The sequence below is a fragment of the Arabidopsis lyrata genome (assembly GCF_000004255.2).
Source record: "Arabidopsis lyrata subsp. lyrata unplaced genomic scaffold ARALYscaffold_3, whole genome shotgun sequence".
NCBI lineage: Eukaryota > Viridiplantae > Streptophyta > Magnoliopsida > Brassicales > Brassicaceae > Arabidopsis > Arabidopsis lyrata.
This window is the reverse complement of record NW_003302553.1, coordinates 8,164,706-8,187,634: the sequence shown is the minus strand read 5'-3', so window position 1 is coordinate 8,187,634 and position 22,929 is coordinate 8,164,706. Positions and strand designations below refer to the sequence as shown.

Sequence of the window (22,929 nt, the reverse complement as noted above, 5' to 3'; positions counted from 1 at the left end):
TATAATAAAATGTTTAACAAAATTACTCTCATGATGTTGACAAAAAAAATTAGTCTCGTTTGTACAATTCATTTTTAATGTGTTGTGACTTGTGTCGTGTGTATGCAAATTACTATTATTCACTTACGTGTGGGCTATATAGTTAAGCTAAACTAGCAAGTACAAATGTAAAATTACCAAAATACTTAAGAGCCTTATGCGTATGATTAATATTCTGGTTTATCTGATCACGATGGACATTATACAAAATTGCAAAGTCTTGTGATAAATTTGCACGAGTTACCTTGATCCTGGATTTTCGTTTTATCTACGATGGGTTTGCAATTGCATAAAACTTAAACTTCTTATTTCATATACCGTAATTTTTCATGGAATTATATGTCTTAGAGGAAAAAAGTCTTTGGTGGTCCTGAATTTTGATCACAGCCTTAAAGTTTTTAAATTGCATGTTTGCTTTTGAAATTTATTGTATATACACACTTGTACACCTATAAATATATTTAGATATTAGTCAAATTAGTTTGAAGTGGATCGGAACAAACCAAAAGGTAAATTCGTTTAAATTCTGGTCATCATTAGTTTAAATTCGTTTTTACGAGCTCTTTTTATAGAACAAGTTTTTTTATATGAAAGAAATTAGGGGAATAAGTGGATAAAATTGATCAAGAATAGAAAAATCAAAAAGGAAGATGTGGTCTTTAAAGGTCGCCATGCATCATAAGATTTGCTTACGTTTCCGTAATCTTTATTTTATATACACTATAATTAGACTTTAGAGGGTTTTTTTAAGAATATAACACGCATTCCGCATAATCTCCTATCCAAGTTGCTAAACAAACATTTGTTAGGGAAGATTTTGCTTCGCTTGTGCGTGTCTTTCAATATAACATAGCATGGAAGGATTTTAAATAGTTTATGGCGATTTGTAGGTCTTTCACATAATGAAAATTCTTTTAAATTCAAATTCGATAAAACAATCACCAGGTTTTATTCATCTGTTTTTATGATAACTCTAGAACAAAGTGAATATTGTTACACTCGGCTAACTTGACGATCATATTCACTAATCCAACCATGTTTTTGAAAAAAGCTACAAGTGTATTTCCAACTTTCTTTGATAAAGCCATGTAGATGTTAGAATCTCGTAATGAGATTTTATATATTGTCTATTGGCTACTTTAAAATTTTTGGCTTTTGTACTAATTTTTTTGTTTAATCAGCACTAGACAAAACAAGAACTTTTGATCTTAAAAAAGAGGAAAGTCGTGGTGGTCCGGCGTGGTTAAGTTCACGGCTTGAAGCGGAAAAGCGAAGATGAAAGAGATGGAAAGATTTTCAAACTATGATTGCCCTGTTCTGTGGGGTTCTGTTTTTTGATATTGGATGTTTTGTTTTGTTGGATTTTTTATTCCTTTTCATTAATAAAGATCTTTAGACGGCAAAAAAAAAAAAAAAAGAGGAAAGTAGGAGGAACTTCAACAACTACGACGAATACACGTGGCATAATTTCCATGGGCTCTTAAAACATATATTTTTTTTTTTTGGTAAGAGGGCTCTTAAAACATATGGTTAGCTAATTTTGGTGTTTTGTTTAATTAAAGCTTAGAGTTAAAGAAAGAATGGCTGAGATGCTACTTGCAAGTCGCAACAATATGCACTACTTAATTTCTCAATTATGCATTTTTTTGGGGTTTGGACAGTTTGGTGCTACGTCCCATCGATCACTCTACTGATTTCCATTTCAATCCCACGAATTAAGCAGAAATAGATATACACCCATATCTTTGGATTTTTAGTTTTAGAACCCCGTGTTTTTTTTTTTTACCTTTTTGTTTATTGTTTTGAGTTTAGTTAAGAGTTGTTCTAGCTAAATTCGTAAAAGAAATCGAATTAGAGTGAAACTAATCGTTTTAATTATTTTAGACTTTGTGATAGTTTTCTTCATTTTGGGTCAGTATGATTTCATGACGAAGATCACATTGTTTTAGCAATAAGCCATATTTGCAAATATCGAAAAATATAGTGACATCAAGATATTCGACTTTGTGTAATAAAAAACTACCAATCATTCGAGAATAAAAAGTAATTAATAATCATTATCTCATGCACTTTATGATCAACACTTTTTGATTTTAAATATTGAGAATCATTTGATTCCTCATTATAAAGTATCAACTTACATCATTTGATGTATATGTATGTATATAAACTAATGAAAGTCTTAGTCAGCGTTACACTGTGAAGGGGAACATAGGAAATTAACAAGTATAAGATCCACGCAAGTTAATCAAAAGTATTCATTAAATATTCAATCAAAACAACATCAAGTGGTCCTATTGTCTTCGTGTCCTATTGGTTCAAAATTTTCATCCTCATCCATTCAACCAAACCGTGTGTATGATCATTTCTTAAAACATAGGTATATCATAATTAACATACGTTTCCACGTGGATTATAGACATGAATGCGTTACAATTCCTCTTTATTTTTTATTTTTTTGATAAACTCAATTCCTCTTTATTTGATTCAAAAGATTGAAATAATAAATCATATCTACACTCCAGACAAAAGTATTTCTAGGAAAATATCTCATTAGACTATCAATTTAGCTATCTCCTGCTTGACTTATTATTTTCCATTTTGGATCGAATTTAAATATTTCTTCCTCTTTTTTTCTTTTTTATTAATCGTACGTAAAACCTATCTTTGCATGCTCGGATATACGATAAAGTATATACAAACACACTTATTATGCACCCGTTCCGTCCCCTCGACCGTTCCCAAGACTCCTACATGCGACGTTAGACGTATATTTACACATATGTATGTAGACGTATATTTACACATATGTATGTAGAGAAATGCCCCCAAATAATATTGGCTCTTTGTATAAACCAAAGGACAACAACAAAGCATCTTCCCAGAAAAAATTGGTAGCGAATCAAATGCCACATGGCATATCAACCAACCAATTATCAAATTTATCATAATCCATTATTCATTAAAAAAAAAAGTGTACATGGATTGATGATTGTCTGTATAAATATAACTCTGGCTTTTGCAAGTAAGACGACTCACAAAGACAAGAGTTCTCTAGACGCGGAAAACATAGAGAAAACAAAAAACCCTCAAAAGCGCAAAACACGAAACAAGAAGAAAAGAAAAACATTTTTATTTCTCTCCTACGAATTAAGTACGTACAACATGGTGTCTCAAAAGCTAGAGATTTGCATCGAATTGGTGAAAATAGCTGTTGGTTTCGTCGCCACCGTTGCTGAATCAGTAGAAGAAGCTTTCCGTAAGCCTCAACCGTCGCTTACAGCAGTTCACGGTGGTCGCCGGAATACTTACGCCGCCGTTCCCATTCCTCTTGTTGGATTCATGTGATGAGCTTCTTAGTTTTTTTTTTTTTTTTGGTTTTGGCCTCGTTAAAGTTAGTAGTTCTCGTGCCTTGTGGCGTTTTGGATGTTGTTGATTTGTGTATAAAGCATAACCAAAAGATAATGAAGAGTTTACAGATGAATCAAATCGTGGACGTTTATTGATTTTTGAGTATTAACTGCTTTTAACTTTCTTTAAGATCTATTGAATTTGAGGATACTAATCACAGCTTTGAAAGATTTGCCACTACAAAACAATCATAAAATATGTAATAAGCTTTCCAGTATAGTTAATCTATTAATGACAATTTAAAGAAAAAAATCTCCATCTTTGCAAGGTGAGATTTGAAAAAATAATCCAAATTATACACAAAAAAAAAGTATCATCTTTTGTGGAGATAATCAGAATCGTGAGGTGTGAATTAAGTTAATTGGTCTATAAGAAAAAATGTGTCAAACTATTAAATCTGGATTTAATGTTCTTGAAACTACTTATTTAGGTCTCAGATGAAAAAAGTTCATCGAATCTTAAATGGGAAAAGTAAAAGCGCTTTCAATTTAGACTTCAAAAAAAAACTTTGGTTTCATTTAGTAATTTTTTTGGAGCTAAAGGACGTATCTTTTTTTTATTTACTAAATTTTGATCGATGAGATTTTAATCTTCTCAGGGTCCATAGTTCTATGCTAATTATAGTGGTCAACTACTTAGTTTTGTGAAACATTAATCTACTAGTACTAGTAGTAGCTAAAGTTGAAAAGTCAAACATACTGCATGGCAATGTATGTATATATACAAAAATATAACAAAGTGGCTCGTGAAACATATGAATAGAATTGATCAACCATGTAATAGTAAAATAAAACTTGGAATCCAGCGTTGGCCTTACAAATCATGTTTTCTTTGGTACATATTTTATAACAAAATGTTGGAAAAAAAAATCAAGCGAACTTCTTAGCCGAAGACAATAGACAGGCACCAAGATCTAGCGGCCTAGAAATCATGACCATATGATCAGAATTCTGGATATGCTCCACGTGGTTAGGAGGGTTGTTCTTGATCATCCAGAGCTGAAACTCTTTCACTAATGACTTGTCTTTCTCGGACACGACAAAGATCCGATTTACCGACCCGAATCTCTCCGGCGTGAGTACAAGACTTGTATCTATATCTGCGTTGCTGAATAACCGTTGTGGCCGTACCAATAACGCCGCTAATTCTACGTCCTAAAAAAATACATGGCTTACTTAAGCACGAGAGTTGTGTATTTTTCAATAAAAATGTAAGAAATTTGAAATTTGTGTTTACCTCTTTAGGACTACGGTCATACATAGTCAATGAAATAAAAAGTGGGCCTCCAATGGAAAGTGTAGGAGATTTATTAGGCCCATCTCCAAACACAAACTTCAAATCCAGTTGTGGAGCTTGCCACCTCACCAACTTACAAAAAGTTGCAGAATTATTGAAGAAAAAAAATAATCACAACAAGAATTAAAACAAGGATTATTATTTTCGAAAACAAGTGAAAGCACAAAGCAGCATGTAATTATTAACATACCCCTTGAGAAAGCAAAGTGAAATTGAAGGTCGGACCAGGCATTAGGGCAGTGACGAAAATAGCCATATGAACCTTTTTGTAGAACATCTCCATGGCCTTAGAAATAGCAAGCCCACCCAAACTATGTGCCACGAGAATCACCTTCTCATCCTCACCTAGACTCTCCATTAGGCCCATCAAGGGCCCAATATACTCCGCAACAGACCGTAGAGTCTCAGCCTGTCGTAGATCGATCCCGGACGCCGCTAAGTTGACCGCAGTTACGTTATGGCCTTGAGATTTCAAGATTGGTATGAGTTTATACCAACACCAAGCCCCATGGCCGGCTCCATGAACCAACACGAAATGGGCCCGGCCATGTTGCGTGGCGGAGATAGGACGGTAGTATAAGCTGATCAATATCACAAGAATTGAGGTTAAGTATTTGTTTGTTTTGCTCACCATTTTTTCTTTTGACTTTATTGCGAGAGTTGTGATGAAAGAATAATCAAAACAATTATATAGTAGAAACTAGAAACTAAAAAATGAGGTGTTGACATATTGAACAGTTCTTATGTGAATGTCACAAAGATATTATTTGATCATTCTTATAATTGATTATAAAAACAGATATACTAGATGGAATCATTTTCTTGATTTAATCCTTGGAAATTTTCTTCAAATACTATACTACTAATAAAGACTTTTTCTTAACAAAAAAAGAAAAATTTTCTACAATTTCGTACTTGTAAACGTGTTTGGTTGTGTAAAAAAATATAGCCTATAATATCAGCAAATTTAGAAAACAATGTTTGTTTCACTGTTTTCCCAAGAGTTTAAAACGCAAACATCAAATAAAAATGGAAATGTTCACATATCACAACACTAAGAAAGAGTTTTTACTTTTTCCAGACTGTAAAAAATATTGGTCGTCCAAATATCAATAATGGTAAAACAAACAAAACTTGTAAAGACGTTGTCAACGACCTCTAATTCTATATTAGCTACAATAGTTTGCTATTTTCGTATCCTTAAAAACGTTAGTCTATATAAATTTTGTTATACCAAAAATAGGAAAACAATCCAGTGGTTTCTGTTTGCCTTCGTTTCATTATAGGCTTTCTCTCCACAACATTCATCTATTAAGCAAGCCAAAGAGCCATTTCCAAGGTTTTTCATCACCATGACCCGAAGAACAATGGAGAAGCCTTTTGGCTGCTTCCTTCTCCTCGTTTTTTTCACCATCTCCATTTTCTTCTACTCCGCAGCAGCTCTCACCGATGAGGAAGCTTCGTTTCTCACAAGACGCCAACTTTTGGCATTATCAGAAAACGGAGATCTTCCTGACGACATGGAGTATGAAGTCGATTTAGACCTCAAATTTGCTAATAACCGACTCAAAAGGGCTTACATTGCCCTTCAAGCTTGGAAAAAGGCATTCTACTCCGATCCGTTCAACACTGCGGCTAATTGGGTTGGTCCAGACGTGTGTTCTTACAAAGGAGTTTTCTGTGCACCAGCACTTGACGACCCAAGCGTATTGGTTGTGGCGGGTATTGACCTTAACCATGCGGATATAGCCGGATACTTGCCACCTGAGCTAGGTTTATTGACAGATGTCGCCTTGTTTCACATTAACTCCAACAGGTTTTGCGGAGTTATTCCGAAAAGTCTTTCAAAGCTAACGTTAATGTACGAATTTGACGTGAGCAATAACCGGTTCGTTGGTCCGTTTCCGACGGTTGCTCTTTCTTGGCCGTCTTTGAAGTTCCTTGACATAAGATACAATGATTTTGAAGGGAAATTGCCACCAGAGATCTTTGATAAAGATCTTGACGCCATCTTCTTGAACAACAATAGATTCGAGTCGACCATCCCCGAGACAATTGGTAAATCAACTGCTTCCGTCGTGACCTTCGCACACAATAAATTCAGCGGTTGCATCCCAAAAACCATTGGCCAGATGAAGAACCTCAACGAGATTGTTTTTATTGGGAACAACCTAAGTGGTTGCTTACCTAACGAAATCGGTTCGTTGAACAATGTGACTGTGTTTGATGCTAGCAGCAATGGGTTCGTCGGAAGTTTACCATCGACCTTGTCGGGCTTAGCCAACGTGGAACAAATGGATTTCTCGTACAATAAGTTCACCGGATTTGTCACAGACAATATCTGCAAGTTGCCCAAATTGTCGAACTTCACATTTTCTTACAATTTCTTCAATGGAGAAGCTCAAAGTTGTGTGCCTGGGTCGAGCCAAGAGAAACAATTTGATGACATGAGCAATTGCTTACAGAATAGACCAAATCAAAAGTCGGCTAAAGAATGTTTGCCGGTGGTAAGCCGTCCTGTGGATTGCAGTAAAGACAAGTGTGCTGGTGGTGATGGAGGTGGCAGTGGTTCAAACCCATCACCAAAACCAACGCCAAAGGCACCGGAGCCTAAGAAAGAAATTAACCCACCAAAATTAGAAGAGCCATCTAAGCCAAAACCAGAAGAATCTCCCAAACCACAACAGCCTAGTCCAAAGCCTGAGACACCATCACATGAGCCTTCCAACCCAAAGGAACCTACGCCAGAGTCACCAAAACAGGAATCTCCAAAACCGGAACAACCAAAACCTAAGCCTGAGTCACCAAAACAAGAGTCGCCTAAGCAAGAGCAACCAAAACCAGAACAGCCAAAACCCAAGCCTGAGTCACCAAAACAAGAGTCTCCTAAGCAAGAGCCACCAAAACCCAAGCCTGAGTCACCAAAACAAGAGTCGCCTAAGCAAGAGCCACCAAAACCAGAAGAATCTCCTAAACCGGAACCTCCTCAACCAGAGACGCCAAAACCAGAGATGCCAAAACCAGAGGAGTCACCTAAGCCTCAACCACCAAAGCAAGAACAACCACCAAAGACAGAGGCACCAAAAATGGGTTCGCCTCCATTGGAATCACCGGTACCAAATGATCCTTACGATGCATCTCCGATTAAAAAACGTCGTCCTCAACCACCGTCACCATCAACAGAAGAGACAAAGACACCATCGCCACAATCTCCATCAGTACACTCTCCACCACCACCGGTTCATTCCCCACCGCCACCTGTATTTTCACCTCCTCCTCCGGTGCATTCTCCTCCACCACCGGTTTACTCGCCACCACCTCCAGTATTCTCTCCTCCGCCACCACCACCAGTCCACTATCCGCCTCCACCAGTCCACTCTCCTCCTCCACCGGTACACTCTCCTCCTCCACCGGTTTACTCGCCACCACCTCCTATATACTCTCCGCCACCACCACCAGTCCACTCTCCGCCTCCACCAGTCCACTCTCCTCCTCCACCGGTACACTCTCCTCCTCCACCGGTCCACTCTCCACCACCACCACCAGTTTTCTCTCCACCACCGCCTGCACCAATCTACTCTCCTCCTCCACCACCAGTCCACTTCCCGCCTCCACCCGTGCACTCTCCACCACCGCCACCAGTCCACTCACCGCCTCCTCCTGTTCACTCACCGCCTCCTCCAGTTCACTCTCCACCACCTCCAGTTCATTCTCCACCACCACCAGTCCACTCTCCACCACCTCCGTCACCTATTTTCTCTCCTCCTCCTCCAGTTTTCTCACCGCCACCAAAACCTGTAACGCCTCTATCACCGGCAACAACACCAACGGCAAACGCTCCAACACCTTCATCAGAATCAGGAGAAATCTCATCACCGGTTCAAGCTCCGACCCCAGACTCTGAGGACATCGAAGCACCATCAGAATCAAATCATTCACCGGTGTTCAAATCAAGTCCTGCTCCATCACCAAATTCCGAGCCAAATCATTCCTCGGCTCCAGTTTCCGAACCAGAAGTTGAAGCACCAGTTCCATCAAGCGGAGCAGAAGTTGAAGCACCAGAACAATCAATAGCCACACCTTCGTCACCGACGCCATCTTCAAATCCATCACCAGATGTAACTGCACCACCATCGGAAGACAACGACGGCGGCGATAATTTCATCCTCCCACCAAACATTGGACACCAATATGCATCGCCACCACCACCGATGTTCCCAGGCTACTGAACCAAACATTTTTAATATTTACATTTTGGTCCAAAATTTTTCCGGTTAACCCAATTTGTAACAAGAAAAAAATACATTTATAATTTGACCATTGTAATCTGTAAGTAGATGATTTTTAGAAGTGAATATTTTCAAATTAACCGTTAACATATCTGTAACTCTATGTTTTATAGTGTAAATTCATCACATTCTTTGTGTTAATTTCTCTCAAAATTTGTCTGCTAAAAAAAAAATGTTTGTTCAATGTCCAAAGTATAAATATTCATTCATATCACTTTTTTTGTTTATCTACAGAAAATTTCAAACTTTAATTTGACACCTTATTAGGATTAAACCCTCAATTTTTTTTTCTAAGAAAAACCCTCAATTGAAAATGAAAAGATTTTAGTTTATTTATTTGTCAACGTCAACGTTATTTTTCGTTTTCCTTAAGCAAACCTAATTATTTTTAATTCTGGTCTTTATTGGCAACAATCACATTTTCAACTCACCAATTTTTTCAACTTAGTTTGGAAAATAAGTACACTAACTAGATGATTTGCTCACATATACATTTAGATGTTTTGTAATTTATAACAAAAAATAGAATGTCATATATGTTAAAATTCTAAATGTTTTTTATAAAACATATAAAAAATATAAGACTGATGGTATGACAACCTTATTTTTTCAAAAGGCTTGGGTTACTATTAAAACGGATCTTCTTTTTCTGGTCAACTCTTTTTTAGAGGATGAAATTTTTGATAAACGGTTAAATACGACTAATATTTGTCTGATTCCAAAAACGGAAAGACCGACACGGATGACGGAATTACGGCCTATAAGTCTTTGCAATGTTGGCTATAAAATTATATCGAAGATTCTTTGCCAAAGACTTAAGACAGTTCTACCAAAACTGATTTCAGAAACACAATCGGCTTTTGTAGAAGGACGACTAATTTCGGATAATATTCTCATTGCACAAGAGATATTTCATGGGTTGAGAACTAATCCGTCATGTAAAGGAAAATTCATGGCAATTAAAACGGATATGAGTAAGGCTTATGATAGGGTGGAATGGATTTTCATAGAGAAGGTTTTACGAAAATTGGGTTTCTGTGAAAAATGGATTAAATGGATAATGTGGTGTATTACAACGGTCCAATATAGAGTTCTCCTTAATGGACAACCTAGAGGACTAATAGTACCAGAGAGGGGTTTACGACAAGGAGACCCGCTCTCACCTTATTTATTTATCCTTTGCACAGAAGTGCTAATTGCGAATATTCGGAAAGCTGAACGGGAAAAATTAATTACGGGTATCAAAGTAGCAAATGCAAGCCCTTCGGTTTCACATCTGTTATTTGCGGATGATAGTTTATTTTTTTGCAAGGCCAACAAGGAGCAGTGCGGGGTAATTTTGGGAATTTTAAAGAAGTATGAAACGGTCTCGGGGCAACAGATTAATTTTTTAAAATCCTCGATTCAGTTTGGACATAAGGTATATGATGATATCAAGGACGAAATCAAATCTACCTTAGGTATCACTAATATCGGTGGTATGGGTTCTTATCTTGGGTTGCCGGAGAGTTTAGGAGGATCTAAGACTAAAATCTTTTCTTTTGTCAGAGAGAGACTACAAACAAGGATTAACGGATGGTCGGCAAAATTTTTATCAAAAGGAGGAAAAGAAGTGATGATTAAATCGGTAGCTGCAGCATTACCAACTTATGTTATGTCATGCTTCAGACTACCTAAAACAATCACTTCTAAACTTACTAGCGCAGTTGCTAATTTTTGGTGGAGCTCAAATGGTGATTCCAGAGGTATGCACTGGATGGCTTGGAATAAATTGTGCAATAGCAAATCGAAAGGGGGTTTAGGTTTTCGGAATGTTGACGATTTTAATTCAGCTTTACTAGCAAAACAATTATGGCGGTTGATTACGGTTCCAGATTCTCTTTTCGCAAAGGTGTTTAAAGGACGGTATTTTAGGAAATCTAATCCTTTGGAAAATATAAAATCATATTCTCCATCATATGGATGGCGGAGTATATGTTCAGCTAGATCTCTGGTTAATAAAGGACTTATTAAAAGAGTCGCATCTGGGACATCCATCTCTGTTTGGGAGGATCCCTGGATTCCAGCTCAATTCCCGAGACCAGCAAAAAGTAATGGTTCAGTTGCTGACCCATCTTTAAAAGTTAATGACCTTATAGATAGTCGGACGAATTTTTGGAATATTGATCTCTTACAAGCGATCTTTGATCCAGAAGATGTCGCGCTAATAAGCGCCATACACGTGGGTGCGCCAACAAAGGAAGATTCTTTGGGTTGGCATTTTACAAAATCTGGCAAATATACAGTCAAATCGGAATATCATACCACACGGTTAGAGAAGTTAGAGACCAATTTAACCTTTATTGGCCCTGATATCAACCCGTTAAAGGCACATTCTTGGCAAGTGCAATGTCCACCTAAGATACGTCATTTTTTGTGCCAAATCTTAACAGGTTGTGTACCGGTTACAGAAAATTTACGGAAAAGAGGAATTGATTGTGACACGAGCTGTGTCAGATGTGGTGCACCAGAGGAAACGATCAATCATACCCTTTTTCAGTGCCACCCGGCACGGCAGATTTGGGCGCTTTCACAGATTCCTACGGCTATGGGGATTTTTCCCACAGAATCTAATTTTGCGAATTTGGATCACTTATTTTGGAGAATACCTTCGGAATTTGATTCATCAGCATTCCCATGGATTATTTGGTATATTTGGAAAGCAAGGAACGAAAAAATCTTTGAAAACATAGATACAGACCCAATAGAGGTATTACGATTAGCGGAAAAAGATGCACAACTGTGGCAATCAGCTCAAATTGAGCTCCATAATGAAAATCATGGTTTTGTGGACTTGGCAAATCGAATTCGAGTGAGGGATGTTCCACTTGAATCGAACTATTCCGGATACCGTTGTTTTGTGGATGGATCATGGAAAGAAAGTGATAAGTTCTCTGGTACATGGTGGTTCTGTACATCGTCAAATGGAGAACCGCCAACCATGGGAGCTGCGAACCTCCGTCGAAGTCTATCTCCACTACATGCCGAAGTCGAGGCCCTTCTCTGGGCGATGAAGTGTATGATTGGTGCAGATAATCAAGAGGTAGCGTTCTTTACAGACTGTTCAGACCTGGTGAAGATGGTGTCTTCTCCAACCGAATGGCCGGCATTTTCAGTGTACTTGGAGGAATTTCAGAGCGACAAGGAGGAGTTTTCATCTTTTTCTTTATCTTTAATTTCTCGTAGGACTAATGTTAAGGCGGATAATCTGGCACGAAAAGTTCGTACAGAACTGCTTCATATCACATATGTAAACAACATTCCTCAGGAATGGCTCTTTTGAGCTCTAATTGATTTCGGATGACAAAAATATATATATATATATATAAGTACAAAACATATAATAAACATTTATATTATATATTGTTCATCATGATTTATGCTATATACTTTTTACTTGTTTCGTCAATATATATAGTTTTTATTAATTAATTTCCTTTATTAATTGCTAATCTCTTAAATATAGAGGAAAAATATGCATAAGTACCACTAATGGCATTATATGTAATTAGTCTAGTAAATATTGGACAATTATTAAGTTTGCTGAGAGTTTCTCTGGTTGCGACATGTCAGCATGGCAGTCTTGTAAATCACACGTGAAGATAAGGTTTTTTATTTAAAATACTTCTCAATTAATATATAGGGGATAGCTAAACACCATCTATTTTCTTAAAAGACAAGGGCTATTCTCGAAATTCAACTTGTATGCGATGACAAATTTAAAATAAGAATAGTGTTTAACTAATAAACAATACTGATGATGATTTAGTCCAACTTTCAAGATTGATTTAGTTTTACCCTAATACAACTTCGACTGTGATTTATTGTGATTTATTATACTCCATTTTTTTTTAATAAGAGTACTGTTAATTACTTCATGATCCGACCGGCTTAATTATTAGTCGTTTTAAAAAATCATTCAACGAGGAAAAGTCTCAGTACTTTGAGGTCGTCGAAGAAAAATTTGTAGTTTGAGGTCATTTACAAAAACACATGCATAAAAACAAAACAAAATCGATTTATATATGCTAATAATAATTTACTTAAAAAAAGCAGTGGTGTATAATTAGCAACATTTTTGGTTGTAGACATCTATCCAAACACAGCATAAAGCTCTATTGACTTTCCCCAAAACTCTCTCTACGTCAAACAATGGAGGATCTTGATCCAACCTACATCCAAGCACCAGAGCATAGATCAGATTCAAATTTCATCCCTAACCAACCCGAAGAAATACCCGTGATCGATCTATCGCGCCTCGATGACCCCAAAGATGTCCAAAACGTTATCTCAGAGATCGGTGATGCTTGTGAAAAATGGGGATTTTTTCAGGTGATTAATCATGGTGTGCCTTCCGACGCAAGGCAACGTGTGGAGAAGACTGTGAAGATGTTTTTCGATTTGCCTATGGAAGAGAAGATAAAGGTGAAGAGAGACGAAGTGAATCCTGTAGGCTATCATGATGGAGAACACACCAAGAACGTTAAAGATTGGAAAGAAGTGTTTGATATTTATTTCAAAGATCCAATGGTTATTCCTTCTTCCACTGCTCCTGAAGATGAAGGTTTAAGGCTTGTTTACAACAAGTGGCCTCAATCTCCTTCTGATTTCAGGTAATTTTCTTTTAATTAGATAAATTTTGTGTTTATGATAAACAACGAACCGGTTCGGTTTAGATGATTTTGAGTTGTGTAAACCATGAAATCTGAGAAATTATTGGATTGAGGGGATTTATTGTATATTTTTCATAATCAAACAACACTAAGATCGTCCATATGCTAAATTTTGGACCTTATATAAACATGCATATCATATTATAGGTTAATGACATCCTTTATTATAGGTTAATGACATCCTTACATTACTTTATTTTTCCTTCTTATTCTTTTTAGTTTTCTATAATCTATTATAACAACAAATAGAAACTTGAAAGTTGAAACAATCAGAACCTTATCAGTTATCACTTGTTTTACCAAATTTATTGGAGTCACGTGAATCCTATTTTCCAACGCTGCACCCACCACTGTCATGATAGGTTACTTACTACACATGTGTATAGGTGGGATTATTTTAATTTTTCAATTTATGTTAGCTAATTTTTATTTTTTTTTGTTTGTTCTAATTTATTATTAGGGAAGCATGTGAAGTATATGCAAGACACGCAGAAAAATTAGCGTTCAAGCTCTTGGAACTGATTTCATTAAGCTTAGGCTTACCAAAAGAGCGTTTTCATGACTACTTCAAAGAACAAATGAGTTTTTTCAGGATAAATCGTTATCCACCATGTCCAAGACCTGACCTAGCTTTAGGTGTTGGTCACCACAAAGATGCAGACGTTATTAGTCTATTGGCTCAAGATGAAGTTGGAGGATTACAAGTGAGTCGTAGATCGGACGGTGTTTGGTTTCCGATTAGACCCGTCCCTAATGCTCTTGTCATCAATATCGGCAATTGTATGGAGGTAATAATGTCCTTGAAATTATGTCTTATAGATATACTACTATTAATCTTTTAAGTTATACACAACATTAAACGATTCTTCATAATTAATGAGTATTAATAAATATGATAATGTAGATATGGACGAATGATAAGTATTGGAGTGCTGAACATAGAGTGGTGGTGAACACAACAAGAGAGAGATACTCAATACCATTTTTCTTGTTGCCTTCACACGATGTGGAAGTGAAGCCATTAGAAGAGATTGTGAGTCCTGAAAACCCTCCAAGATACAAAGGCTATAAATGGGGTAAGTTCTACGTCAGTAGGAACAGAAGCGATTTTCGAAAGCTGGAAATCGAAAACATCCAAATCGATGACTTCAAAGTTAATACTTAATCTACTATGTATCGATTGTTTTTTTTTTTTTTTTTGACCAAGCTATGCATCATATATTCATATTAATCAAGTAATGTGTGTGGGACTGAATTTGTGTCGGAAACAATATATTTGATGAGTTTTATGTATTGGATGTGGCAATTATTGAGAGAGAAAGTAATAATATAATTGACCGAATTAAAAAAGTGTTTACAAGTACCAATTATTAGTGTCCTATAAGCACATCCCTCAGGTCAAAATAGGCTAGCTAATTAGAAACAAAACAAATAAAATGTCTTCATTTTAAAGAATTGACTTATGTGTTTCAATTTCGGCACCACTCATAAGATTGCGTCCAGATTCAAAGGTAAAATCGTTTTGTGGTCCTCCTCTCTTGACCACTTAACTATATATCTTTGCAAATTGTATTTGTCTATGTCCTAATTTTAGATATTGTTATTTATACATGCTCAATTCTAGTTATCCTTTTCTGTCTTTAATTAGTTGATCATACTTCTGCATATTTTACTACAATCCAACCTTGTTGTTCCCAAACAAAATGTATTAAGTTGAAGAATAACTTGGCTGAATTTGCTACAAATTCCCTAACAAATCATTACCATCTAATTCGCTTTCCCTGGAAAATTAATTAATTTTGAAGTCTTTTTTCTAGCATATGTGATGTGCAAGTCTACTGACTAGCGAGCGACTTAAATGTAACTATGTAAGTGTGGACCCCTTTCGAACTAGAATTCACATTATGTCATTTATCATGTGAGAATTCATATGAAAAATTCTCAAGAACAGCTAAAAAAGGCCTTAACAAAGGCCCATTGAGTTTGATAAGAATCTTGCTTGTTACCCTCAAGTTTATTTGTGGTACGGATAAGTAGGTATGCCAAGAATATGCGAGAAAAGTTAGAGCATGTTTAGTGGTAGTCTCTCAATAAATCTCTCACCTAAAAATAATTATAAATAACAAAAAAGTAAAAAAGAGAATAAAGTGAATTTTTCAAGTGATAGACTTTGAAAACTTTGTGAGAAACTCATTTGACACATGTCTCACTATAATAGATTATAAGTTTTATTTATAGTTTAAATTTTAAATAAAAAATTATTTTATATAAAATCTAATAAAATAATATATTTGAGAGACTAATATGAGTTCTTGCCACTGCACATGCTCTTAGCCTTTACGCTATTAGAACTTACTTATTTTGACTCGAAACAATTTTATTAGTGTCAAACTGTTAAAAAAAGTAATGTTTACGTCTAACTCTACGTTCAGCACGAGTTTGGTTGTTGAGGAATTTTTTTTTTTTTTTTTTCATTTGAAACTGAAGGAAAACCCTAAGAACATGTACAGTGGAGAGAACCTTTCTTAGTCTCTCAAATATATTATTTTAATAACTTTTATGTAAATTTTGTTTGTATTTAAAATTTAAAGTATAAATAAAAGTCATAACTAATTATCTTAAAACATGTGTTAATTGAGTCTCTCACAAGGTTTTCAAAATCTCTCATTTGAGAGATTCATTTTATTCTCTTTCTTACTTTTTTATTATTTTATTTTTTTTTAGGTGAGAGATTCATTGAAAGAACATGCTCTAATGACATCATTTGGTAGATGAACTACGATAAAGACCTTAAAAATGCAGACACCAATGATCACCTAGTGTAATTAGTTGACGACAACAAAAAAAAAAAAAAAGGAAAATTGAACCTATAGTGGTTTGCATAAAATAAATTAGTCTAGATTCATTTTATTTCAGGACAAGAAAATACTACTCTACGTACGTGGCATTATCCTATAAATCACCACCAACCGCACCACTAATCATCGATATCTCCAAAGCCCCAAAAAGCCTCTAAAACTAACCACTGCAAAAACCGCCATGGGAGAACTCGACGAAGCTTTTATCCAAGCTCCAGAACACAGACCAAACACTCACCTCACAAACTCCAATGATTTTATTTACTCCGACGAGATCCCGACCATCGACCTTTCTTCTCTCAGAGATCCCGATCACGACAAGACGGCGATCGCGGCGGAGATTGCAGAGGCATGCAAGAGATGGGGATTTTTCCAGGTGATCAACCACGGCTTACCTTCGGATTTAAGGCGTCGTGTAGAGGAGGCATGTGCTGAGTTTTTCAATCTAACAACGGAGGAGAAGAGGAAAGTGAAAAGAGACGAAGTGAATCCTATGGGTTATCACGACGAGGAACACACCAAGAACGTTAGAGATTGGAAAGAGATTTTTGATTTCTTCTTGCAAGATTCTACGATAGTTCCGGCGACACCGGAGCCGGAAGATACTGAGCTCAGAAAGCTCACGAACCAGTGGCCTCAAAACCCTTCTCATTTCAGGTGACCAGTTTGATTCTCTCTCACTCATCTGAATTATTGTGTATCTTAGGCCCAATGGGCCTGATTAGAGTTCATTTTATTAAATTTTTATCATGTGTGTGTGGTAGAGAGGCATGCCAAGAATATGCAAGAGAAGTTGAGAAGTTAGCTTTTAGGCTATTGGAACTTGTCTCCATTAGTTTGGGTCTACCTGGTGATCGGTTAACCGGTTTCTTCAATGAGCAAACTAGTTTTTTGAGGTTTAACCATTACCCTCCTTGCCCGAACCCCGAGCTAGCATTAGGTGTTGGACGTCACAAAGATGGAGGAGCTTTAACCGTCCTGGCCCAAGATAGTGTAGGTGGATTACAAGTTAGTCGTAGATCGGATGGACAATGGATCCCCGTGAAACCGATCTCGGATGCTTTGATCATTAACATTGGCAATTGTATTCAGGTAAAACATAGACTGATCAGTTCATAAGTGTCAATATATATCTTTGATGTATTATATTAGAGATGATGAGTGAATATAAGATTGGATTTTTGTGGAGTAGGTGTGGACAAATGATAAGTATTGGAGTGCTGAACATAGAGTGGTGGTGAACACAAGCAAAGAGAGATTCTCAATACCATTCTTCTTCTTCCCGTCACATGAAGCCAACATTGCGCCATTGGAGGAGCTTATAAGTGAAGAAAACCCGCCTTGTTATAAAACGTACAACTGGGGAAAGTTCTTTGTTTCAAGAAACAGAAGTGATTTCAAGAAGCTCGAGGTTGAGAATATCCAGATTGATCACTTCAAGGCTTAGTAACTAAAGCCTTATGTTGATTTCTCTTGGTTCTTTTTATATGTGGTTAATCAAGTTCAGATTTGTTTTTTTTTTTTTTGGGCAAAAATCAAGTTCAGATTTGTTTCTCTGTCTTTAAAACTAATATGTACGTAGTTTTTCTTCCTGAATAAATGTTTCACAAAATGCAAGCGAGATTTTACATGCATACTAAATGTAAATGGGAATTATTTTAAAAATAAACGTCTCATCAGATTTTTTTTTATAAATGGCGATATTTTAATAATTTCACATGTTTAATTTGAATTGGGATTTAAGAAAACTTTTCATCAAATATTTTATCATTAGTGTATATATGAGTATATCAGTGTTTTATTTGTTAATCCTACATAATAAACCGATCTGAAAAGTTGATAAATGCGTTGTCAACAGACAGAATATATACATCCAAACAAATCACGTGATTGCCTTCAACTTGCCACGGTTAAAAGAATTAACAAATTTCAAAAGTATTACTTAAACCACGATTACACGAAGCATAGAGTGGTGGTGAACACAAGTTATTCAATGAGGTTTTCAATACCATTCTTCTTCCTCCCATCATAAGAAGTCAATATATGTTAAGCGACATATATAGCTCCAAGTTGATGACGATGTACGATTCATATTAATCAGTCACTCAGCTAAATTATGACTACGACGATCATATATATATATATATATACACATGCATGTGTTCCTAACGTTTTCTTATTGATGACTTAATGAGCGTGACCAATGTTTTGCTTTTCTATCCACATTGAACATGCATGCGAGATGAGATCTACTTTTGGATTTTGTTTTTTGTTTTTAAAACAGCGATTTTGTTACTTCCTGATTTTTAATTAGGCATCAAATATTTCTAAAATGCACGCGAACTGGTGAAAAGAGGAATATTTACCCCTTTTATCTTATTACATCTCCTACATTATTCTAAGGATAAAATGCCAGAAGACTGAAGACAGAACCAGGCTTTCCAAAGTCCATTCAAAAATAATGTTGAGACCAATGATGGGAGGTGGCCAATGGTAAGCCGAAACTAACTGCAAGTCAAATTCCAATATTTCATCGAGAAATAATAGTTACTAAACATATATTAGAGAGGTTAAACTTCTTTTTGGATTTTTTTTTTTTTTTTACATATATAGGCTATTTTTAGGTATAACTGTAGCTGGATTTATACAAGAAATACATAAATTTTATGCATGTGAGATAGCCATGAATATACATGTCGTAATCGAGTTTATATATGTTGCAATCGGTTATACATGTTTTAGTTTGATTTATATATCTATACATGTTTTAACTTGTCGTCATTCTCTAAGTTTATACATACCGTTAATACAGTGCCATGATTATAAACTTATAATAGACTCTTTTTTTTCGTTCTTTTGGAAACCAATTTTGTTTTCCTCTCGACCTATATATTTGTCCTTAGGCTTCATGGTACTAGTTTACAAGTGTTTTATTTGTTTTAAAAATGAGATTTTCCGGAACGGTATCTGTTTGCAAATAAGGACGTATAACAGAGTATCAGATATTTATTTTATTTTATAAGGCAATAATATATTTTTCTGCGATATTGCGTGCTACAAAAAAGAAACAAATATTTAAATCAAAAATACAAAAAAGAAACATTTGTTAAGAATAAAAAAAAAGATGGTCGAAAAAGGGGAGTAGGTGGGGGCGGTCGGCTTTTGATTAGTTAGAAAATAAAAAATAAAAACCACACGAGTGACCAACCGATTCGACTCACCGAGTCAACCGAGCTAACACAGATTCAACTCGCTCGAGCTTCGTTTTAGGACAAGTTGGTTTTTTTTTTCTTTTTTTTTTTTTGCTTCTTCTTGGGTTTGGTTGGGTCACTCCTCAGGTCAGGTGTGTTAAAAAGAAAAGAAAAGAAAAGAAAAGAAAAGAGAGAGTGTTGTAACCCCTTTGACTAAAATCTAAAAGAGCTTTAACACAATAAAACTCCTTCAGATCTGAAAGGGTTCTCTCTCTCAGTCTCTGTCCTTTTATTCTCCGGCGTCGTTTCATGATCTGACTCTCTCTGGTCTTCTCTTCTTCTTCCTTTTTCTTACTTCGTCACTGTTGTGTCTGAACATGCCACGCCCTTTCTTCCATAAGTTGATTTTCTCATCCACTATCCAAGAAAAACGTCTGGTAAACTACTACTCTCTCCCTCTCCTTCTCTTTCTCCTCTTCCAATTTCTGGGCTCTTAAAAAGTTTTGATTTTGTGCGAAATTGAGGGTTTCAAGGGTTGGAATCTGGTGATGCTAGTTTGTAAGATTATGCGTTGTGACACACTTGTTTGATTTCTTGCAATTCAATTGTCTTGATTCTTGTTAGGAATCGTGTCAATGTTGTGTGTGTTTTTTTCCTTCCCTGTTTTCCATTTTTGAAGCTTGTGTTGTGATTATTGGTCAAATGGGATTTTGTGGGTTTCGAATCGGAAGTCTGCAAGACAGTTTCGTATGGTCATTGTTTGTGTTTGGTGGGAATTTGGTTTTTTGATGGCATATGTGTTCTCTCTCTCTGACAGCAAATTATGTGTAGTTTGAGAATGTTTTTTTTGAGTGATTTGACTTATGAGGATGATTTGATTCTGTCAGATTGATGAGGGGAAAAATTTGAGATCTGTTTATGGTTTCTCTATTTCAAGTGTCTGTTTTGTTTACTCTATTTTGACTGTTTTCTCTGTTTGACTTAGGAATGTCTGAGATCTTAGACTCCTTAATGATAATAGAGTATTGTGGCTAGTGAGTGAATCCCTTAAATTGAGTAGTTGACTTGTTTTACAGGTCTCTGTGTATTATGTTGGTGTTTTAAAGTTATCTACTTTATTTGATACAGTGATTAGTCATCACTTGTGCCGATTGCCTCAAGAAATGTTTGTGCATTGTTTTGAACAAACTCAGATAGTGTTTAGCTCCCATTTGGCATATATGCATTTATGTTCACCCAAAGTTCACAAGCATATGATTAATGTGATAAGATCATAGGAGAATCTATTCAGAGATAAATGTACCATGTTACATGTGTAGTAATGGACTGTGTTCCTTGTTGATACCTTCTAAACTGAAATACGGCCATGTGAATGGTGTTTTTAAATTAGGTAAAGCCGTCATTTCTTTAGCAACTGTGTTTATCGAATGTTTTTGCTGAAACATGTCCATTTTTTATTTTATGTTCTCGCAATATCTAGTGTAGTTCTTATAGATCTTATGGACCTTTATATGATTCTTTATATCTCATACCGGTATGCTTGTGCAGAGAGTCCCAGATAAGTTTGTGAGTAAATTCAAGGATGAGCTTTCGGTTGCTGTTGCACTCACAGTACCTGATGGTCATGTTTGGCGTGTAGGACTAAGGAAAGCTGACAACAAAATTTGGTTTCAAGATGGTTGGCAAGAGTTTGTTGACCGTTACTCCATTCGCATTGGTTATCTTTTGATTTTTAGATACGAAGGAAACTCTGCCTTCAGCGTCTACATTTTCAATTTATCCCACTCTGAGATCAATTACCATTCCACCGGTCTCATGGATTCCGCACACAACCACTTCAAACGCGCCCGTTTGTTTGAAGACCTTGAAGATGAAGATGCCGAGTTCATCTTTCCTTCTTCCGTGTACCCTTCACCACTTCCTGAGTCTACAGTACCAGCCAACAAAGGGTATGCTGGTTCAGCCATCCAAAGCTTGTTCACTGGATCTGTTAAAGGTGATATTATAACCAACTAATTACCTTTATCTATCGCGGATTACGCGTTTATCCTTTTTTTAAGGTTGATGGTTGATATTTTCCTTTTCTTCAGCTGAAGAGGCAACGCCAACTCCAAAAATTCCGAAAAAGAGAGGGAGGAAGAAGAAAAATGCTGATCCTGGTAAGCATTTTCCCCTTTTAAATGTTTCAGACTCTTTTGCAGAGGATTCACAGATTCTTCCTCATGATAAATCCTTTTGATATGGTCCTTACAGAGGAAATAAACTCATCTGCTCCGCGCGATGATGACCCAGAGAACCGTTCAAAGTTCTACGAGAGTGCTTCTGCGAGAAAGAGAACCGTGACTGCAGAAGAAAGAGAGAGGGCCATTAATGCAGCCAAAACGTTCGAGCCGACAAATCCTTTCTTCAGAGTTGTTCTGCGACCATCTTATCTATACAGAGGTTGCATCATGGTAATTAAAACATCTTAGGAAGACTTAAATCTTATCGGCCTTCACTGATCTCTAAAAGAAGTCTTCTGTTTCTGTTTCTTTGAACAGTATCTTCCTTCTGGGTTTGCTGAGAAGTACCTAAGTGGGATCTCCGGGTTCATCAAGGTCCAGCTCGCGGAGAAACAATGGCCTGTACGATGTCTCTACAAAGCCGGGAGAGCCAAATTCAGTCAAGGATGGTACGAGTTCACTCTAGAGAACAACCTAGGAGAAGGAGACGTCTGTGTGTTCGAGCTGCTACGAACCAGAGATTTCGTTCTGAAAGTGACGGCCTTTCGAGTCAACGAGTACGTCTGAACAAAGCATTATGGTGTGATCATTCTGCAGTGGGGGGATTTGCAAGTACAATGTCGTGTAGGAGTATCTTAATTTAAAAACAACTAAAACTCTCTTCTGGTCATTGCGTCAGTGTCTCGTTTCTTCTCGGGTTTACTTTATGTTTTCGATGTGGATAAGTTGTTTTCACCCCATTCTATATAGAACCTCTGAGTGGAACTCAATTTGTTTGAGTAGAACAAGTTAGGGTTTAAGAAGAAGTCTGTAAATACCTAATCTCCATCAAATTTGGTATTATCGAAACTTGTGACCAAGATGATGATATGATGAAGATGGGTTTGTGTTGTAGATTCTTTTCTTTATGT

General features: G+C 36.3%; 6 protein-coding genes across 6 annotated transcripts; 5 read left to right on the top strand and 1 right to left on the bottom strand.

Moving 5' to 3' along the window:
* Positions 1–3,050: 3,050 nt before the first annotated feature.
* Positions 3,051–3,545, top strand: LOC9319227. Its single transcript, XM_002885245.2, has one exon. It carries the CDS (start codon positions 3,205–3,207, stop codon positions 3,385–3,387), a length of 183 nt encoding a protein of 60 aa, XP_002885291.1. The 5' UTR covers positions 3,051–3,204; the 3' UTR covers positions 3,388–3,545.
* Positions 3,546–4,319: 774 nt separating this feature from the next.
* On the bottom strand, positions 4,320–5,380 carry LOC9321357 (salicylic acid-binding protein 2). The gene is made up of 3 exons (XM_002883113.2): positions 4,937–5,380; positions 4,687–4,818; positions 4,320–4,604 (listed from the first exon to the last, which is right to left on the bottom strand). Exons 1-3 carry the CDS (start codon positions 5,378–5,380, stop codon positions 4,320–4,322), a joined length of 861 nt encoding a protein of 286 aa, XP_002883159.1.
* A 493-nt stretch (positions 5,381–5,873) lies between these two features.
* On the top strand, positions 5,874–9,176 carry LOC9321356 (pollen-specific leucine-rich repeat extensin-like protein 1). Its single transcript, XM_021032323.1, has one exon. The coding sequence runs from the start codon at positions 6,099–6,101 to the stop codon at positions 8,973–8,975; it is 2,877 nt and encodes a 958-aa protein (XP_020887982.1). The 5' UTR covers positions 5,874–6,098; the 3' UTR covers positions 8,976–9,176.
* Positions 9,177–13,094: 3,918 nt separating this feature from the next.
* Positions 13,095–15,064, top strand: LOC9321355 (flavonol synthase/flavanone 3-hydroxylase). Its single transcript, XM_021032743.1, has 3 exons — positions 13,095–13,687; positions 14,208–14,535; positions 14,652–15,064. Exons 1-3 carry the CDS (start codon positions 13,227–13,229, stop codon positions 14,910–14,912), a joined length of 1,050 nt encoding a protein of 349 aa, XP_020888402.1. The 5' UTR covers positions 13,095–13,226; the 3' UTR covers positions 14,913–15,064.
* Positions 15,065–16,638: 1,574 nt separating this feature from the next.
* On the top strand, positions 16,639–18,237 carry LOC9321354 (protein DMR6-LIKE OXYGENASE 1). Its single transcript, XM_021032811.1, has 3 exons — positions 16,639–17,262; positions 17,370–17,697; positions 17,798–18,237. The coding sequence occupies exons 1-3, from the start codon at positions 16,787–16,789 to the stop codon at positions 18,050–18,052; spliced, it is 1,059 nt and encodes a 352-aa protein (XP_020888470.1). The 5' UTR covers positions 16,639–16,786; the 3' UTR covers positions 18,053–18,237.
* Positions 18,238–19,697: 1,460 nt separating this feature from the next.
* Positions 19,698–22,867, top strand: LOC9321353 (B3 domain-containing transcription factor VRN1). Its single transcript, XM_021031800.1, has 5 exons — positions 19,698–20,233; positions 21,345–21,792; positions 21,887–21,955; positions 22,050–22,249; positions 22,337–22,867. Exons 1-5 carry the CDS (start codon positions 20,174–20,176, stop codon positions 22,583–22,585), a joined length of 1,026 nt encoding a protein of 341 aa, XP_020887459.1. The 5' UTR covers positions 19,698–20,173; the 3' UTR covers positions 22,586–22,867.
* Positions 22,868–22,929: the final 62 nt, after the last annotated feature.

What these genes read in the sequence shown, in the direction of transcription:
- LOC9319227 (XM_002885245.2), top strand. Translation starts at nt 3,205, where the DNA reads ATGGTGTCTCAAAAGCTAGAGATTTGCATCGAATTGGTGAAAATAGCT.
- LOC9321357 (XM_002883113.2), bottom strand. Translation starts at nt 5,380, where the DNA reads ATGGTGAGCAAAACAAACAAATACTTAACCTCAATTCTTGTGATATTG. An exon ending in TCACTTTGCTTTCTCAAGGG is followed by an intron (nt 4,819 to 4,936) that starts GTATGTTAATAA and finishes ACTTTTTGTAAG; the next exon opens with TTGGTGAGGTGGCAAGCTCC. An exon ending in ATGACCGTAGTCCTAAAGAG is followed by an intron (nt 4,605 to 4,686) that starts GTAAACACAAAT and finishes GTATTTTTTTAG; the next exon opens with GACGTAGAATTAGCGGCGTT.
- LOC9321356 (XM_021032323.1), top strand. Translation starts at nt 6,099, where the DNA reads ATGACCCGAAGAACAATGGAGAAGCCTTTTGGCTGCTTCCTTCTCCTC.
- LOC9321355 (XM_021032743.1), top strand. Translation starts at nt 13,227, where the DNA reads ATGGAGGATCTTGATCCAACCTACATCCAAGCACCAGAGCATAGATCA. An exon ending in CAATCTCCTTCTGATTTCAG is followed by an intron (nt 13,688 to 14,207) that starts GTAATTTTCTTT and finishes ATTTATTATTAG; the next exon opens with GGAAGCATGTGAAGTATATG. An exon ending in ATATCGGCAATTGTATGGAG is followed by an intron (nt 14,536 to 14,651) that starts GTAATAATGTCC and finishes ATGATAATGTAG; the next exon opens with ATATGGACGAATGATAAGTA.
- LOC9321354 (XM_021032811.1), top strand. Translation starts at nt 16,787, where the DNA reads ATGGGAGAACTCGACGAAGCTTTTATCCAAGCTCCAGAACACAGACCA. An exon ending in CAAAACCCTTCTCATTTCAG is followed by an intron (nt 17,263 to 17,369) that starts GTGACCAGTTTG and finishes TGTGTGTGGTAG; the next exon opens with AGAGGCATGCCAAGAATATG. An exon ending in ACATTGGCAATTGTATTCAG is followed by an intron (nt 17,698 to 17,797) that starts GTAAAACATAGA and finishes TTTGTGGAGTAG; the next exon opens with GTGTGGACAAATGATAAGTA.
- LOC9321353 (XM_021031800.1), top strand. Translation starts at nt 20,174, where the DNA reads ATGCCACGCCCTTTCTTCCATAAGTTGATTTTCTCATCCACTATCCAA. An exon ending in CTATCCAAGAAAAACGTCTG is followed by an intron (nt 20,234 to 21,344) that starts GTAAACTACTAC and finishes ATGCTTGTGCAG; the next exon opens with AGAGTCCCAGATAAGTTTGT. An exon ending in GAAGAAAAATGCTGATCCTG is followed by an intron (nt 21,956 to 22,049) that starts GTAAGCATTTTC and finishes TGGTCCTTACAG; the next exon opens with AGGAAATAAACTCATCTGCT.